General features: G+C 47.6%; 1 protein-coding gene across 3 annotated transcripts in view; it reads left to right on the top strand.

The window, feature by feature from the left end:
* The first annotated feature begins 7,304 nt into the window (after nucleotides 1–7,304).
* Nucleotides 7,305–19,134, top strand: part of Brwd1 (bromodomain and WD repeat domain containing 1) — an 84,564-nt gene continuing 72,734 nt past the window's right edge. For all 3 annotated transcript variants that reach the window (XM_087898815.1, XM_087898819.1, XM_087898821.1), the window contains exons 1-4: nucleotides 7,305–7,490; nucleotides 7,566–7,624; nucleotides 7,722–7,751; nucleotides 7,858–7,917. In XM_087898815.1, the coding sequence (XP_087754941.1) occupies nucleotides 7,442–7,490; nucleotides 7,566–7,624; nucleotides 7,722–7,751; nucleotides 7,858–7,917 (198 nt within the window). In that variant the 5' untranslated portion in view covers nucleotides 7,305–7,441. The remainder of the gene's footprint in view (nucleotides 7,491–7,565; nucleotides 7,625–7,721; nucleotides 7,752–7,857; nucleotides 7,918–19,134) is intronic.

Genomic DNA, 19,134 nt, shown 5'->3' on the forward strand with positions numbered 1-19,134 from the left:
ATATTCAACCTCACTCTGCATGGTGTGCCTCCTATCCTATCCTATCCTATCCTATCCTATCCTATCCTATCCTACCCTACCCTACCCTACCCTACCCTACCCTATGCTACCCTATCCTATCCTAGCCTAGCCTCTGTCTCTCCCCCGCAACCCCGTGACTCCCTGCCCTGGACCAGCCAGCTGCCTTCAGAGACCTGTAGCATGCTCATCCATCCGTCTCTTCTCGTGGGACTCATTGCCTCTCGTGGCCCACTGCAGTCGCTTGAGGAACTGCACCGTCCCTGCCTGGAACCGGCTGCTCTCGGGACCCGCTGCCCACTGCCTGCCCCTGCTTGGTGTGGTCTCACAGCCCGCTGCCTGGCGGGAACCTGCAGCATTTTTACTTAATCCATAACACTGCCAAGACTGATGGCTTGGTTTTGATCCCTGGGACCTGCACGGTGGAAAAAGAGGACTGAGTCTGAAAATTACACGCAAGGCTCCATCAATGAATATAAACAATATTAAACGACTAGTCAAAAACACGCTTCTCGGTAAAAGAGGTTTGAGCTTAGCGGTATAGTGGTTCTTTGGCACGTTTGCAGCCCTGGGTTTGATCTCTGGCACCGTCCGAAAGCACCACGCCCACAGAGAGCTTATTCAGCTCTGACGTGCAAGTACAGACCCATTCTGGATCCAGCTCCCCTTTCCCAAGGTCTTCTCCCACCACACTGTGTGTGTTTTAATGCTGTGAAGAACAATTCGAAGACTTGGGGATAGGCATGCACCAATGTCTACATGTGGGACGAAATGGGGACAGAAGCCAGGGACTAGGGAGAGGCAGGAGCTGGAGCGGGAGAGTAAATGTGGAAACAATTTGCTGAGGGAGGCCGGAACAAGGAGCACAGAGGGATAGCTGGCTTGTTAGATACTGGAGGTATCAAGACAGGAAACGTGATACCTCCAGTGGGTGGATGAGGGGCTTCTGGGAGAGTGGTAAAGTCTGTGAGCAACTCAGGGCCTCACGACAGATCGCGGAGGGTGCAGTGGTGCCCTTGGTTACTCTAAGAAGACAGACCTTTGTGAGTTTAAGGTCAGCCTGAGTCACTTTGGGAGTTCCAGACCCATCCAGGGCTATAGAAATGTCAGATACAGCCATTGTTTCAAATTCTGCACATCTGTTAAGATATTAACTCCCATTCCCAGGGAATTTACTTGTACTATAGAAATCTGAAGCCTGTACCAAAGGACCACAGGCTGCCTGTCTTGGAGAAGACCTTCTAGGCAGTAGTTATGGAATGAATAACAATAGAGCTAGTGTTTGGATGCTAGGTTTCACCTCCAGGTGCTGATTTGGCTCTGTGTGTGGCGCACACCTTTAATCTCGGCACTCCTAGAGGCAGAGGCAGAGGCAGGAGGATTTCTGTGAGTTTAAGACCAAGTCTGGTCTACATATGGAGCTCTAGGCCAGTCAGAAATAAAAAGTGAGACCTTGTCTGAAAAGTCAACAATAAATCCAATTAACATCAATTTCTGCTTGAGGTGGTGGTGCATGGCTTTAATCCCTGGACTCAGGAGGCAGAAGCAGGGCCTCTGTGGGTTTGAGGACAGCCTGGTCTGCAGAGCGAGTTCCCGGACAGCAAAATATCCTGATAGATTCTGTTGCAAACCAACTAATTAATTTCAATTAGCCTATTTCAAAATTTGACTTCTTCTTTACGGTTTTGAGACAGTCCTGTGAGGGAGTTCAGGCTAGCTAGAAACTTTTTTTTTTTTTTTTTGAGACAGGGTTTCTCTGTATAACTTTGGTGCCTGTCCTGGAGCTCACTCTGTAGACTGATATGGCTTCAAACTCACAGAGATCCACCTGCCTCTGCCTCCCTAGTGCTGGGACTAAAGGCGTGCGCCACCACTGCCCGGCTAGAAACTCTGTTTTAAAAATTGAATCAGCCAGTGTGCACACATGTGGGTGTGCGTATGCCTGGTCCATTTGCAGAGGCCAGAGGACAACTTTTAGGAGTTGATTCTCTTTCACTATTGGGTCTGGATCTGAGGCTTGAACTTGGGTTTTCAGGCTTGCATGGAAAACACTTTCACCTGCTGAGAGTGACTTTGGACTTCTGATTCTTCTGCCTCCGCTTCCTGAGTTCTGGGAGTTCAGGAATGTGTTATCATACCTAGCTATGCCAGTCCTGGGAATGGAATTCCAGGCCTTGTTTGTGCTATGCAGGTATGCTAGACAGAACCAAGTCCTTTCTTTTGGAACTTTTGATTGTCACAAGTTAAGTGGTGTGTGTGTGTGTGTGTGTGTGTGTGTGTGTGTGTGTGAGAGAGAGAGAGAGAGAGAGAGAGAGAGAGAGAGAGAGAGAGATTACAATGTGTAGCAGCAACGTGTAGTCCAGTCCCTAATCTACTGTTTCTTTGTCTTTTGGGGGGTTGGAGGGGTAAGGAAGTTTAAGGTTGAATTAACACATGCTGGGCACACTGAACCTTCATTTCCTGAACACCTCTCATGTGTGGTTTCTGTGGTCAGAAGGATTTGCCTCCACTTTTGTTTTGGTGTGTGTGTGTGTGTGTGTGTTTGTGTATTTTAAGACAGGGGTTCTCTGTGCAGCCTTAGCAGTCCTGAAATCAGACTGACCTTGAACCCAGAGATGTGCCTGCTGCTTCTTGCTGGGATTAAACGTGTGCTCTACCTCAACCCAACAACCTCCACTGTTTTTTTTTTCTTCTTCTTTTCTCTGTAGAGCTTTGGAGTCTGTCCTGGAACTCACTCTGTAGACCAAGCTAGCCTCAAACTCACAGAGATCTGCCTCCCAAGTGCTGGGATTAAGGGTGTGTACTACCACTGCCCAGCTCCTCCACTGTTTTTTAATTGAGACAAAGTCTCATTTATTCCGTGCTATGTAGCCAAGGATGCCCTTGAATTTCTGGTTTTCTCCATCTACCTCTTGGTTTCTGGGATTATAGGCATGTGCCACTGTATCTGGCTTTATATATTCCCCTGGATCCTTTGGAGCTGGGATGCCTACTATAGGACCCGGCCACGACAAGCCCAATAGAAGCCCGGGTCTCAGTACCTGGTTCCAAGAAAGACTACAAACTGAGACCACTCAGGCACCAGGAACAAACCCTAGAAAGGAAATTCCTAGCATTCTGACCATTGCAGACAGGATCACCTGCCAGCACACACCCATTGCTTTTCACCAGGACACCCCTAGACAAATATCAGCCAATCAGGGGTCCTGAACCTTAGAAATCACTCATCCCAACCTTTGCTACAATAAAAACCCAACCGCAAGTGGCTCGGGGTTCTCTGATCATTCAAATATGTAGTACACACTGAGAGTTCAAACTTGAATAAGAATAAAGATTCTTTGCTTTTACATATAGGACTTGGTCTCTTAGTTTTTGGGTACTCCGTGATTTGGGCATAACATCTGGCTTGTCATGTGGGTGCTGGAATCTGAATCCAGAACACCTCATGGTTGCACAGCAGGTATTCCTAACTGCTTAACTCTTTTAGGCCCTGGGGAAATTAAAAATGTGTGTGTATGTGTGTATAGGGCGCAGGTCCAAGTGAACTCAGGTTGTCAGGTGTTTATTTATTATATACAGTGTTCTGTCTGCATGTATGCCTGCAGGCCAGAAGAGGGCGTCAGATCTCACTATAGATGGTTGTGAGCCACCACGTGGGAATTGAACTCAGGACCTGTGGAAGAGCAGCTAAAGCTCTTAACTGCTGAGCCACCTCTCCAGGTGCCCCCCCCTTAGGGAAATTCTTAAACTCCCTAGGCCTCGGCTTCCACATTGTTAGTACGGGAGAACTGACAACATGCTTGCTTTTATCACTCGGTTTTTCCAATCTCTTGTGCTGGCTGAGCAACTTCATGGAGCTTGCTCTTCAGACCTGCTTCCCTGTGTGGTAAAGGGAGATACTGTGTCAGGGCGGTGCTGGCTCACCTGTTTGCTTCCTGCCTGCCAGTCACTGGCATGACTGCCCTTGGGTTGTTCTCCAGTTCTCTGGCTTCCCCTCTATGAAGTTGGTGCAGCTGGTTTGCCTAGGAAAGGAATGGGCTTACACATGACCTGCTGTCGGGACTTCTCCAGGGCTAGCCAAGCGTCTTTTGATAATTCAGTTCTTCGTGTACTCTGTTTGGGGTAATTCCAGCATGGCTTGTATTCGCTTGTGTGGAAGCACATGGTTTTCGTCTTGTTCAGAGATTTCTGTCTGGCACTACAGGATGATAGTGCACTCCTTCCTTGCAGGCGTACTATGAGTCATCAGGGGCTCTGATCTGAGTTGAATGGGGACGGCATTCTGCCCTGTTAGGAAGTCCGTGCCTGTCTGTGCACGTGTGAGGTATGGTTCAGGGGTGAAGTTGCTTGTTGCTAAGCCTGATGGTCTGATTTGATCCCTAGGACCCATGAGGAAGCGGGGAGCCAACCCTGGCGGCTGTCTAAACTGTAATCCCACCAGGCTGTTCCATCCTTCGTTCCTTCTTCACGAGGTGCTGCGAGCAATCACAGGGTAAATGTGCTACCACTGAGTTATATCACCGCTTTCAGGTCCTCATCTCTGATCTCAGCAAGGTAATGATGCTGCCTGCCCAAGATTAGAATTATTATCTAGACAATGACCAGCATTTTTTGGGAAAAAAACCCTTGTATCCATTTGGGAACTACATTTTATTTTATGATACTGTCACAAAATAAAATACATAACTCTGTGGTCAATCTAAACATTTAAAGGAACTGGAAGGGCCAGTTCTGGTGGCACAGGCCCGCAGGATTTGCTGAAGGAGGCAGAGGCAGGAGGATTAGGAGTTAAAGGCCAGCCTGGACTACAAGAAAAAAAAAAGGAGCTGGAGGGATGGCTCAATAGTCAAGAACACTTGATTTTCCAGAGGGCCCAAGTTCAGAGCCCACTTGGCATGATTCAAAACTGCCTGTAACTTCAGCTCCCGGGAATCTGATGCCTTCTTTTGGTTTTCTACACACACACACCCAGCATTTACTTCACACATATACACATAGAAAACAAACTTTAAAGTGTCCCTGGAATGTCTCCTTCAACCTCATCTTTGTCACTTGGGAGCTTCGTATAGCAGCAAGCAAAGGAATATAAGTCAGAATGTAAGTAAGGTGTTCCAGAGTTACGCATCTTTGACAATTTTTCAGTTTATGTGAATGACTGTTTTGCCTACATGTGCACAATGCAAATCATCAGAAAAGGTGGGAAGAGGGCATTGGATTCTCTGGAACTGGAGCAATAGATGGTGTAACTTTGGAACACATGTGGGTGGTGGGGACAAAACCTGACCCGAGGTCTCCACAAGAGCAACAAGTGCTCTTAACCATTGAGCCATGTCTCTAGTCCCTATCTCAAACAGTTTAACTATGGCTTGTATGACTTACCAATGGTGGTGGCAACGGTGCCACCAGGTTCCACCCCAGATTCTCAGGCGCTGCACCCACCCCCCTCCCTTCTTATGGTTACAGCTCCAGGGCATCGTCCTTGTGTTTACTAAGTAATGTTTTTCTGCACCTTGGTCTCAAACTGCCACCTCTCCTTGATTGGAACTTTCTAGTTCTCCCAATTTCAGGTGGTAACTTTCTGGTTCTGCCTACTAGACACCCAGGATACTTGGACAAAAGTCGTTTTTAAGGATCTCATGTATCCTGGGGCTGTCTTCAAATTTGCTGTGTAGCTAAGCTTGTCCTTGAACTTCTGAACCTCTCACATCTGCCTGAGCTGTGATCATTTGGTGTTCGGTTTATGTGGTGCAGGGGTGCGGGGTAACGTTCTCAGCCAGAAACCTGAGTTCTTTGGCTTTCAGGGTCTTATGCACGAAGTCCCCGGAACAATGAAACTTTCCTGCCTTTCCCTCAGGCAAGTTGCTCTTTAAACCGTGCCCTAAATCTTTATCATTAGAGTTCACATTTCCCCTAAAGAGCACCACACTGTTCTGATGGGGGACACTGGAGCTTACTGTTCCAGCATTTTATCTTATCACTTGGTGTTTGTTGAGTTAGCAGTACTCTAAACAGATGTGGGTCATCTATGTATTCATATATACTTTGAGTATTCCATGTAATTAACGAAAGTCAACACAGATGCTGGAAACGTTAACAGCTCATTAAATCCTCACGCTAGGAGGTAGGTGCACTGTTGGCTGCAATTTATAGGTAAGGTCATTTGAGACGCAGGGGTTAAGTGATTTGCTTAAGATCAACCACCTGATAGTTGGAGCCAGTCCAAGGTCCAGGCCGTGAATCCTGCCCGGGCGCGACAAGGACACACAGTATACGAGAAAGCCTGGTAGAAGGCAGTGGTCACAAGACAGAATTCCTACAAATGACCTTGATCGGTTGGCGAGTTGTCGCAGAGAGGAAGGAAGGAAAGAAAGCAGAGCCCCTCCCTAGTACCCTGTAGCTGCATCCTAAGCCTGGGGAGAGACCCCTAGACCCTTTACGGATGCAAACACCCCTGTTAAGAGTCACCGTAGCCTTTCCCGTGGGAAGAGCGTCCGTTCTTCGCTATTTTGTAATCACCCGTCCGGTCGACTGGGGTCAGGCTCTAGTCTTTTTCTGCTTGCTGCCTAAGAAATCTTAACAATGGCCATGTTTAGCTCTGTTCACCCCTCTACGTCAGAGCCCAAGTCAGCGCACACTGGCCGTGGTGAAACAGATCCGGTTATGTCAGTAGCCTGGCGTGGTAATTACGGGAATGGTCTGGACCTCTTCCACCTCCCCCCAACTTCAGGTCCCCATCAGGATCGACACCCGCGGTCCCAGCCCCCTTCCCACCGGCCAAGTCATCCCCAGCCCGCAGACTCCGTCATCTGCACCGCACACGGCATCTCTTAACGCTCCGCAGGTCCGGCCGTCCTCCCGCATGGCTCCTCCCCAGCCGCGGGGTCTCAGGGCCGGGCCCAGGTGACCGTCCTCCCCCGTCTCCGCCCCCGTCCCACCCCCTCCGGCCTCCCGCACGGGCTCGGCTCGCCTCCGCCGCACAAAGGCCGGCGGCCGCCTCACCGCGCGCAGGGATCCGGGCCACGCGCACTCCCCCGCCCCGCCGCGCCCCGCCCCACTCCAAGGACGCAGGGCCTCGTTGGCTCTGCCGCCCCCACGCGCTTCACGCTCCAGCCACGCAGGACGCGGACACAAGGCCCGCCTCCCGAGCCAGGGCGCCCCAGCCCGCGTCCCGCCACGCCGCGCGGCTCCCAGCCGAGGGACTACTTCGCGGCCCGACTCCTGGCCCCGCGCTACTTCCTGCCGCGGACGCGTCGGCGAGCAGCGCGCACGGCATGGCGGCGGTGGCGCGCGCCTGAGGAGCTGTGTCGGGGTGGGGGGTGGGGGCGGTCCGCCGGTCCGCTTAGGCCTCGGCGCGGCCTAGACGCTCCACTCGGCTCGCTCGCTCGCTCCCGCCCGCCCGTCCCCGTCCGTCCCGCGCCCCGCCATGGCGGAGCCTTCGCCGGCCCGACGTCCGGTGCCTCTCATCGAGTCGGGTAAGACGCGGCCGCGCGTCCCCTCCGCCCGGCGCCGCGCGGCCGCCGCTGACCGTCCCTGTCTTCTCCCCGCAGAGCTGTACTTCCTCATCGCCCGCTACCTCTCGGCTGGCCCGTGTCGCCGAGCGGCGCAGGTGAGTACGGCGGGCGGGCGGACCGACCGGAGGGCGGGCGGGCAAACGGGCGCAGTAGCCGCAGCCGCCCGGGTCTGACCGTGCGTCTCTGCCGCAGGTGCTGGTGCAGGAGCTGGAGCAGTACCAGGTCGGTCATCCGCCCCCGCGTCCCCCGTCCCCCGTCTCCGCGTCCCCGTCCCGCCCGGCCTCCCGGTCGCGGTGGTCACTCGGACGCCTCTCGTATCTCTTTCCAGCTGTTGCCGAAGAGGTTGGATTGGGAGGGCAACGAGCACAACAGGAGCTACGAGGAATTGGTGAGCACCGCCCGCCCGCGTCCTCCGCGCGCTCGCTCGCCCGCCCACCCGCGTCCCTGGACGGATCTCTGCTCCCGTGCGGGCCCCGCGGGGAAGCTCTCGGGGGGGTGGGGGGGGAAACCACGGTGGCCCGGGGCGACCGGCGCGATTTCCCCCAAGGCTCGCGGTGGGGCCGGGGGGAAGATCTGGCTGACAACGGTCCCGGGGGCGGTGCGGGCACTGGCGGGGGCGTCCCTGGCTCGCGGCCTGGCTGGGTCTCCAGGTGAGCCTCCAGCCACTCAGAGGGGCGCTCTCGTCGCCCTCCGTTCGGACTTGTAACTCGAGCTCTCATTGGTCTCCCCTCTCCTGCTCCGCCCAGGTCTTCAGACCACTTGTCCTTAGGTGGAGAGATGGCCCCTTGCTGTGTTCTTCCTGTCCACTTTTTCCGCCGCAACGCGACGTACCGCCAGTGTAGGATCTTTGCTTATGCTAGCCAGGCAGTGTTTGTCGGCCTTAGGAAGTTGGCTCACGCTTGGACTTGCTGTATGTAGTGGTACAGGCTTTCAAGTTGACATTTCATCCGACCAGCCTTGAACTCACAGTGTAGACCAGGTTGGCCTTGAACTCGGATGCCCCTGCGCTTTTTCCTCCAAGAGCTGTTCTGTGATGGGTAATTGAGTTTTATCCAGTTAACGGAAGTTTTGGGGGTGCTGTTTATCGGTAGTGGAACAGAAACGTTCCAGAAAAATACTTTTGACAATTTAAGATAAAAAAATTTGTCTTAACTAAAATTTGATTTGCTAGCCCACATTGAGCTTGTTGAATACAGAAGATGTAAACGGTCTCTGAATCTTCACTGTTGATTTTTGGCCTCGGCTCGCAGTCCTGCGTCACTGAGCCCCAGTCCTGGGCCAGGATTACTCCAGAAGAGTGCCGTCCCACACCTGTAAGCAGTCACAGTCCTAGAGGCGTTATCAAGAAGTCAGCCAGGGGATTTGTTGCTTGTGAGCACTTAACCATAAACAATTGGAATTTTCAGGGATAGGGATTTAACCCAGAATGCTCAGTAGTGCTGGGCAGGTGCTGCAGAGGCACAGCTCCTGTTTTGTGCTTAGCCAGGTGTTAGCCATCACATTGAGAGCTGCTGAATAGAACAGGGTTGCTGGGTTGTTTAATTTGTCTTTTTAGGATTATTTTTAAAAAGCAAATGCTTCAGACTGAGATGGCTTTTCATTTAAAAGCTCTTCCTGGCAATTGTGACAACAGGATTTAATCCCGGGGACTCCTATGGAGGAAGGAGAGAACCTACTTCCACAGGTGGGTCTCTGCCATCCACCGTCAAGCATGTGTGTGCACATATGTACACACATATAATACACTTTTAAAAAGTGAATATTAGTGAATATTTTCAAGAGCTTTCTAAAATAATGGACCAAATTTGTTTTCCTGGGTTTGATATTCTAAGGCTTGTGGATGTGTTCGTGCTGGGGTGTGAATCCAAGACCGCAGGCAGGGTTTTATCACACTCCTTCCCACCAGACAAGGGCTGGGATTTTGATTTACAACTCCAGCCAGCCACAAAATTACTTGGGAACTACCTTCCCCCCCCACTTCCTAGCTATCTTCAGGTGTCCTATAGTATGCATCCATCTTTTTCTCTGTGTAGACCAGGCTGGCCTTGAACTCAGAGATCCACCTGACCTGGCTCCCAAGAGCTGGGACTAAAGGTGTGCACCACCATAACCTAGCAGCAGGTGTTCTTTTTGAAAGTCTAGGGAATGTCTAGTCTAAAACTGTCTCATAGTTTTATTCCTGTTAATGGGCTTGGGGGGGGGGACAGCCCAGACCCATTGTTGACACTGCCTTCCTACTGGGGAGAAGCCACGTTGTAAAGTCCAGAGAGGAGTTTGCTTTTTTTGACTTTTGCTGGTAAGAGTTGCTTGAACCCCACTTGAGGTGCTGGTATCCACTTCTGTGGCTGGATAGCCTGTGCTGCGGCACTGATTCCTGTCTACTCTCACCCAAGTCGGGGACACTGTGGTTTACCTACCGAGCCTGCACAACCACCTGGCTGAAGAACCATTTCTTTCTGGGGGTACAGCCCAGATTTAGCCTTTAGTACAGCCAGCATGGAACTTCCCATCACAGATTGTGTGTTGGTGTTTTCTGATTCCTAAAATGCCTTTATAATGTTTTTTTGCAGGGTAGGTGGGATGTAGCCTAGGCTATCTGGCCTTGAGGTCTGTAGTTGAGGTCCTGATCTTGTTGGGCTTATCAGTTTGAAAATATAATTTTGAAACCTTTAATAGTTTGTTCCCTGTGCTGTCATTTTACTGAAGAAGACCAAGAGATTTGTCATAGTATTTCCCATGTTTATTTTCTCGTGGTTCTAGTCCTTTGATAAGAATCATTTGGTGGGCCAGTAGGTGGTGGTGTGCACATCTTGAATTCCAACACTTGGGAGGCAGAGGCAGGTGTATCTCTGAGTTCGAGGCCAGCCTGTCTACAGAGTGAGTTCCAGGACAGCCAGGGCTGTTACACTGAGAAACCCTGTCTTGAAAAACAAATCCTAGCCGTAGGAGGTCTCCCACCTCAGATTGGGATTGAGTCTTTTTTTAGGTTTATTTTTTTTAAATAAATTTTAAAATAATTTTTTAAAGGTTTGTTTATTATGTATACAGTGTTCTGCCTGTATGTGTCCCTGCAGGCCAGAAGAGGCATCAGAGCTAATCACAGATGGTTGCGAGCCACTATGTGGTGCTTGGGAATTGAACTGAGAACATCTGGAAGAAGCAGTCAGTGCTCTTAAGTACCGAGCCACCTCTTCAGCCCCCAGGATTGAGTCTTGGCTGGGTGACATTAAAAATCTTTTCGTTTATTCTGTGTTTGTGCATGTGTACCACAGTGTGCCCATGCAGGTCAGAAGACAGCTGGTTGAAGTCAGTTTTCTTCTACAGTGTGTGTCCCAAGAAAGCCATCACATGGGTATTTGAACAGCATTTTTATAGGCTAGTGTTTTCCTTAGCCAGAAAGAGAAGTTAGTTCATCCTTACATTGTTCTATCATTAGGAGATCATGATTTTGAATGTTTCCATAAACTTCTCTTCGAAAACTGTAGTATGTAATCCTGCCAGTGCCATGATTAAAGGAGTGTGCTGTCGTGGTGGACCTTAAATTAGAAATCTTCTGTTGAGAAATTTTTTTTTCTTTTTTGTTTTTGTTTGTTTGTTTTTTTTTCTTTTTTGAGAGTGGGTTTCTCTGTGTTACAGTCCTAGCTGTCCTGGAACTAGCTCTTGTAGACCAGGCTGGTCTCGAACTCAGAGATCTGCCTGCTTCTGCCTCCCAAATTTTGGGATTAAAGGTGTGCGCCACCATCTTCCAGTTAGTAAGTCTTTTTTTAAAAAAATGTATTTGTGGGATATGGCTCAGTGGTTAAGAGCACTGTCTGCTCTTTCATTAGGACCTTTCCAGCACTTACCGTAGTTCACAACTGTCTAACTTTAGTCTTAGGGATCCAGTGCTGTCTTTTGACTTTCAAGAGTGCAAGACACGTGATGCACAAATGTACATGCAGGCAAAACACGTAAGCAGAATTTTTAAACTTGGTTTTATTATTTTAATTGTGTTTCTGTGTGTATGTGCACATGAGTACAGAGGTGCTCTCAGGCAGAGTTAGATCTGGAGTGGAGTACTGGCAGTTAAGAGCCTTTCTGACATGGTACTGAGAGTCCAGCTCTGGTCCTCTCAGGAGTAGCACATACTCTTAACCAGGGAGCCATCTTTCCAGACCTCTTAAGAGCATTTTTTATTCTTTGGCAAATTAGTTAATCTCTGTCCTAATCTCTGCTTTGCCTCCCCTTCCTCTGTTTTCCTCTCCCATTTCCTTCTTCCCTGTAACCCAGGGACTTGTTCTGTTAGTCCTGGCTGATCTGGAGCTTAATGTAGACCAGGCTAGCCCTGGGACTTCATGTAGACCCCACAAGCCTTGAGCTTTCATCCAGCCCCCTCTTCTGTCACTTTAGTGCTTGCTGGCGTTTTGGTGGTGTGCCGCTGTGCCAGGCCTCTACCACAGCTTTTTGTTGTGTACATAATAGGTCTGGTAATTTTCCTAAAGACGGGGCTTTAAGATGTGCATGTAGGGGCTGGGAAGATGGTTCGGGTTTGGGAGCACTGCTGTTCTTCCAAAGGATGTGGGTTTAAGTCCCAGCGCTCATGTGACATCACAACTGCCTGTAGCTTCAGTTCCAGGGGATCTGACATCCTCACACAGACATGCATTGGACAAAAACACTGATGAACATAAAAATAAATAAATCATAAAAATATCATGTGCATGTGGTAGACAGTATTTGCTATTTTGTTTGTTTTGAGACGCTGTGTAGCTCTGGCCGGCATGGAACTTGGAGATCTGTCTGCCTAATGAATGCTGAGATCAAAGTCGTCAGTATCTGTAAGATGGCAGGTAGAAAAGGCATCTTTTTAGTTAATTTCCGTTGTGAGGCCTTAGGACAAGTCTTTATGAAACAGGAGCAGCTGGTAGGACCTACTTCATGACACTAAAGGAGGATAAGCAGCAGACTGCCTTTGGGCTTCGTGCTGCCGACTGGGGCGACACTGCCACTTGTGTCCACAGGATCACTGATTATTGGTGAAGTGCTCTTGATGTGTTTCTTTATGTATGGAGTTTTGTTCTGTTGCTTTTTATATAAATATAAATTTGTTGTTATCTTTTTGGTTCAAGACAGTTTTTCTGTAGCTTTGAAGCCCGTTCTGGAACTAGCTCTTGTAGACTAGGCTGGCCTTGAACTCACAGAGATCTGCCTGCCTCTGCCTCTGCTTCCCGAATGCTGGGATTAAAGGTGTGCCACCACTGCTCTGCTTTTGCTTTTCTGTCTCTCTGTCTCTGTCTCTCTCTTTTTGGTTGAATTTTCTTAGTTCTTGTGTAAGACACATTAGGATTTCTTATCTTCCTGTTGAATTGACCTAATATTTTAAAACTAGGAAATGACCCTCATTTAGGTGACACTTAAAAAAAAATCATTAAAATTTATTTTCATGTGTTTGAGTACTTGTTAACCTATGGAAGTCGGAAGAGGACACGGAATTCTTTGGAACTGTAGTAACAGGTATTTGTAAGCCACCATTTGATTTCTAGGAACTGAATCCAGGTCCTTTGTAAGAGTAGCAAGTACCCTTAACCTTTGAGCCATCTCTTCAGCCCCAAATAGAGACACTTTGTAGCAGTTGAGTATCTAAGTCTGTTTATGTTGAACCTTGTGCATTCTAGGCAAGTGTCCTCCCACTGAACTTCAGCCCCAGTTCATCTAAACCGTGGGCAGAATGAAGAGATTGGTTTACCAGTTCTTAAAGTGTGCTGGTGCAGAAACACAGCTCTTTCTTTAAAGGAAATAAAAGCTTTCATCCTGTTACCAAGTAGGAGTAACCATGGCTTGGGAATACAGATTTAAATTTCCCTAAATACCATGTTCCCATTGTGGCATCAGTTGCGTGAAAATTTTGTTGTAACAGAATAAAGTAATAAAGGCAGTTTTCTGATATGTGTGGAAACTGTGGCTGATGTTTCTGTCCCACCAGCCAGCTCCCCAATAATCACAGAGACTTATTAATTCTAAATGGTTGGCCATAGCTTAGGTTTGTTACTATAACTACATCTTTCGAGTTAACACGTTTTTCTTATCTGTGCTCTACCATGGGGTGGTACCCATTTTCAGCATGGGCATGATCATCTCTTCCAGTCTCCTCTAGACTCCATCCTTCTTCACCCCACCTAACTTCTTCCTCTTTATTGGCCCTTAGCTCTTTTTTCAGATCAGAGCAACACATCTTCACAGTATACAAAAAAAGTATTCCATGTCAGGAAACGTCAGGTGATTACAGCACGGGGGCGTGGTGGGGAGGGGAGTCTCTGCTATCTATTGCTTGTTATCTGATGGCTATACTTACAGTGGCACACACTTTATAATCCCAGCACTCAGGAGGCAGAGGCAGGTGGATTTCTGAGTTCTACAGAGCTAGTTTTAGAACAGCCAGGACTACAGAGAGACCCTGTTTTGGAAAACAAACAACAGTGCTGGGTGTTAGTGTTTTGCTTTAATCCCAGAACTGGGAGGCACAGGTAGGTGATGAGTTCAAGGCCAGCCTGGTCAGGGACATCCAGGGCTACACAGAGAAAAAATCAAACCCACAACAGCAAAAAGGTGGGATCTGTTAGAACATTCCAGAAAGGCTTTTAGCCATGAAGACCTTAGAGGTGAAACACAGGTGTCAAAAATAATAAACGGCTATTTCAGGGCCCAAAGACAGCCCAAGATAATTTGGTTCTGGATCTTTACTGTCACACATGTTCTAATCAGTCAGCCAGCCTTGTACTGTGTTGAACATAGTTTGGCTGGATCTGTGCATTTTTTGATTTTGCACTGAAATCTGTTGTATAAAGGGACAAATGGTCCAGTGAAATATTCACCCCAGTAAAGATAGGACGTTTCCTCACAAGCTGTAAGTATAGTGGCTGGACCTTTGTCGTTTCTAGTTGAAGTCCCTGGGCACTGATAATGCTTTGAGGGTAAAGTCAAGACTTCCACAGAGCTCAGGATTTGGGCATTGGTAAACTTCTACTGTAGTTCTACATGCATGAGATAGGGTCTCACTGTGTAGCTTTGCTGTTCTGGAACTCATGTAGACCAGGTTGGCCTTGAGTTTGGAGATTTTCCTGTGTGTGTGTGTATGTGTTTGTGTGTGTGTGTGTGTGGACAACTTGTAAATGTTAGTATTTTTCTTTTACCATATGGGATCCAGGGGTCGAACTCAGCGTGTTAGGCTAACTGCTGAACCATCTCTCCAACCTTCCTCTCTGTTTATATTCTTTTAAAAAAGTTTAATAGACCTATGTATTTCTGTGTTAACAACTGTGCACCACATGTACCACAAAGGCTGGAAGAGGGGACTGGAATCAAAGATGATTGTGATCTTGGAACCAAACCTGGGTCCTCTGCAAGAGCCCCAAGTGCTTAATTTTGCTAGTGGTGTGTCTTTTTGTCTTGTTTTTGTTTTTTGTTTTTTTTTTGTTTTTTTTTTTTTTTGGAGACAGGATTTCTGATGAGATATTTCCCTTTGTATGCTGTGAATATCATTGGTTAATAAAGGAACTGCTTTGGGCCTGTAGCCGAGCTTTAGGGAACAGAGCTAGGTGGGGAAAACTAAACTAAATGCTGGGAGAAAGGAGGAGTTAGAGAGAAGCCATGTAGCCCCACCCGGCGACACTTTATCCTGTAAGCCACAACCATGTGGCGATACACAGATTAATGGAGATAGGTTAAATTAATATATAAAAGTTAGCCAATAAGAAGCTAATGGGCCAAGCAGTGATTTAATTAATAAAGTATCTGAGACTCCCAGAAATCTGCCTGTGTGCCAATACCGCCCAGACCCTTTTATTTTTGAGACAAGGTCTCAGGTAAACCAAGCTGACATCAAGACTGACTCTGACTGAGGATGACCTCCCACTTCTGAGCCTGTCTGCTGTGCCTTTCAATTGCTGATGACCATGTATTCTGTGATGACTGGGGTAAAACTTAGGCCTCCTGGTGATCTCCTGGTTCAGATATTACTAAAGTATATGTGGGTCATTTCTATTCATCATCAGTATATTGAGATATATCTTATTGCCTTTATTAGTTTATGAGCCATTATGATTAAAACATTAAAAACAAACATTTTTAGGTGGTTAGAGAGATTCAGCAGTTAAGAGCACTGATTGCTCTTCCAATGAACCTGGGCTCAATTTCCAGCACCCACTTGGCAGTTTAAAACTAACTCCATCCTGCTGGGTGGTGGTGGCACACACCTTTAATCCCAGCACTCAGGAGGCAGAGGCAGGAAGATCTGAGTTCAAGGCCAGCCTGGTCTACAAGAGCTAGTTCCAGGACAGGCTTGGTAGCTTCAGCAACCCCCCCCACCCCACCCCCCAACAAACAAACAAAAACCTCGTGTAACTCTAAACCTGCTGGTGGTGGTGCACACCTTTAATCCCAGTACTTGGGAGGCAGAGCACGTGGATCTCTGTAAGGCCAGCCTGTTTTACAAGCGAGTTCGAGGACATGCTCCAAAGTAACAGAAACCCTGTCTTGAAAAACAAAACAAAACAAAAAAATTCCAGCCCACTGTAATTCCAAGATCTGACCCTCGCACAGACATGCATGCAGGCAAAACACCAGTGCACATCAAGAAAACAAAAATACCAAATGTTTTTAGATTTATTTTTGAGACAAAGTCTTATCATGTAAACCAGGCTGAAACTCAGATCTTCTTGCCTTAGCCTCAGTGCTGGGATTAAAAGGTGTGTGCCATCATACTTGACTAGATTTACTTACTCTGTTTTGTGTGTTAATGGGTGTTCTGTCTGTACTACAGGTGGCTTGGTGCCCACAGAGTCCAGAAGATGGTGTCAAATGCCCTGGACTGTAGTTAACTACAATTGTGGGTGCAGGACATTGAACCTGGGACCCCTAGGAGAGCAACCAGTGCTCTTTATTGCAGCGTTAAGATGTTTGGAAAAGTGGTTGTGAAGTTGGGTTGAAAAGGCCAAACTCACAGCCAGGTTTGTTCACAAGGCGCTGCTGTCGCGGTGAGTCGTTTGTTGTCATGGAGAGTTGGCTCCTTTCTGTTGGTCCGTGTCAGTTGAGACATTGAGTTTTGTGCATCGCATGCATTTCTGGGCTTCTCAGATGTATGGGTTTGTTATGGGTCGGACTGGCAGCAGACCACCCAATTGAATGTGGCCTTTTTGTGTAGGTTTGGCTTTGACACTTCTTTACGTGTCCAGTGAGGTGGTCACCACCGGTCCACTTTCTATTGTATGTCACAGATCATTTGAGAAACGGTTCATTTGTACTCAGGATATGGACAGCAGTTGAAAGGAACATTTTCACTTTTTCAGCACCAAATGTTGAATGTCTTTTGAAGGACCCTATAGAGGGTTTTTGTTGTTGTTGTTGTTGTTTATGTTTTGTTTTTTTAAAAGATTTATTTATTTATTATGTATACAACATTTCTTCTTTGCATGCCAGAAGAGCACCAGATCTCATTACAGATGGCCGTGAGCCACCATGTGGTTGCTGTGAATTGAACTCTGGACCTCTGGAAGGGCAGTCAGTGCTCTTAACCTCTGAGCCATCTCTCGAGCCCCTATGTTTTGTTTTTTTAGATAGGGTTTCTCTAGCTGTCCTGGAAAATACTCTGTAGATCAGGCTGACCTCGAATTCATAGAGATCTGCCTGCCTCTTGTTTCCTGAGTGCTGTGCTACCAACACCTGGATGCCTATAGAATTCTTTGCTAACTGTTGTTGTAGTTTAAAGTGTGATGCTATTGTGATTGCTTTTGGTTGGTTATATCTACTTAATGGCCAGCCTCTGTGCTTCTCATCTTCAAAGCTGAAGGTGAAGGTTCTTGCTTACTTTGCAAAACAATATATCATCATGTTTGATAATTTTGTTTGTGTTCTGACAAGTAAAGCTTTCCAGGAGGTCAGAGGGCAGAGCTAGTCACTAGTTAGCCATAGCGATCTGGAGGTCAGTTCAGAGAGGATACAGGAACTGACAATGTGGAGCAGAGACAGGAAGGGATAAAGCTGGGTGGAGACAGGGTCTCAGCCTTTTGGACTGGAGGAATGGAAGAGGAAGGAGGTCATTGGCTGCTTCTGATCTTTCAGGTTTTACCCTGATCTAACTCCTGGTTTTTGGTAAGATTAATTAATTTACACTTCATCATTTTTTATTAGTATTTTTATTTTGTGTATGAGTGATTTGGCTGAATGAATGGGTAGCATAAGACTCCCTGGTGTCTTTACAAATCAGCAGTGTGTCAGATTCCTTGGAACTGGAGTTAGAAGCGCTTGAGTTGAGCATCTTGTGTGCTGGGAACCGAATCCAGGTCATCTACAAGAGCAGTCAGTGAGTGCTCTTCCTGCTGCTGACCATCCCTCTCTCCAGCCACCTGCAAAGCTGCTCCACCCCTGCCACCTACTGCACTGGTATTCTTAGCAGTCTCTGCTGCGAGTGTGCTGTTGATGTTAGGGGTTGTCGTCTTTGCCTGCCAGCCCATTCTGTTCTCAAGATGACCGGGTGAACTTCACTCTTGTCTAACCCCATTTCTGTGTCATAAAACAAATATAAAATAGCAAGTAATAAGTCATTAACAAAAAAGATGAGAAGTATTTGTTAAAATCCCGTGTAACATACTCACATTTGTTAAGGGTGTACTCCAGTACAATATGACACTTCTACATTGAAGAGCCACTGTTACTGTGTACAGCCTAGTGGGAAAACCTCTTAGAGTGTTTGGTGTCTATGTATACTCAATGTGGTGACCGCAAGAGAAGTAGGAGCTGGTCTTCATTTCTTCAGCCCCTTAATCTAGCTAGCTTCCTAGGGACATGTGAAATTACACATCCGTGAAGAGAGGCAGGTGCCTCCTATCGCACCTCAGACAGCTGAGGCATGGGATCTTAAGTAGAGGCATCCTAGACTTCTATACATAGCATAACCCTGTCTCAAAAACAAAACTTACACCACTGCATTGTCATGGTACTAGTGATGGAGCTTGGTCATAGAGTGCCTCTTGTTCATGTATGAAGCTCTGGGTTACTCTACAGATCTATCAAACAACACCCACCCCAAGCAAGTAAACCAAATCTACAATCTCTGAAGCAGATTTACACAAGTCTACTGCACGACTGTCAAGTTTAATGCTGACTTTTGAGGATCATTTTCTGAAGTATCTTTGACTTGTTTTACTGGAGTCTGTTTAGATTCTGATTTGTCATCATCATTGGTGTGTGCGTGTGTGTGTGTGTGTGTGTGTGTTGAGACGATCTCATAGCTCAGGCTGGCCTCCTGCCTTCCTCTGCTACCTAAGTGCTGGGATTAAAGGTGTGTGCTACCTGGCCGGGTGGTAGTTGTACATGCCTTTAACTTTAATCCCAGCACTCGCAAGACAGAGGCAGGTTGATCTCAGTGCATTTGAGGCCACCTGGTCTGCAGAGTGACTTTCAGGACAGTTACGATCAGAAGTCTGTTAACAGGTTTTCTGTACCCTCATAATAGGTTTGTCTGCTGATGCAGTAAGCCTCATCAGACCGAATTGAAAAAGTAAAAGAACAGGTTTATTTGAGCAAAGCAACTCCCGGGTGAGTTCTCCAGCTCCAGAGATGGAGGCAGGAG

Source organism: Myodes glareolus, chromosome 2 (genome assembly GCF_982192425.1).
Source record: "Myodes glareolus chromosome 2, mMyoGla1.1, whole genome shotgun sequence".
In the NCBI taxonomy this organism is placed as follows: Eukaryota; Metazoa; Chordata; class Mammalia; order Rodentia; family Cricetidae; genus Myodes; species Myodes glareolus.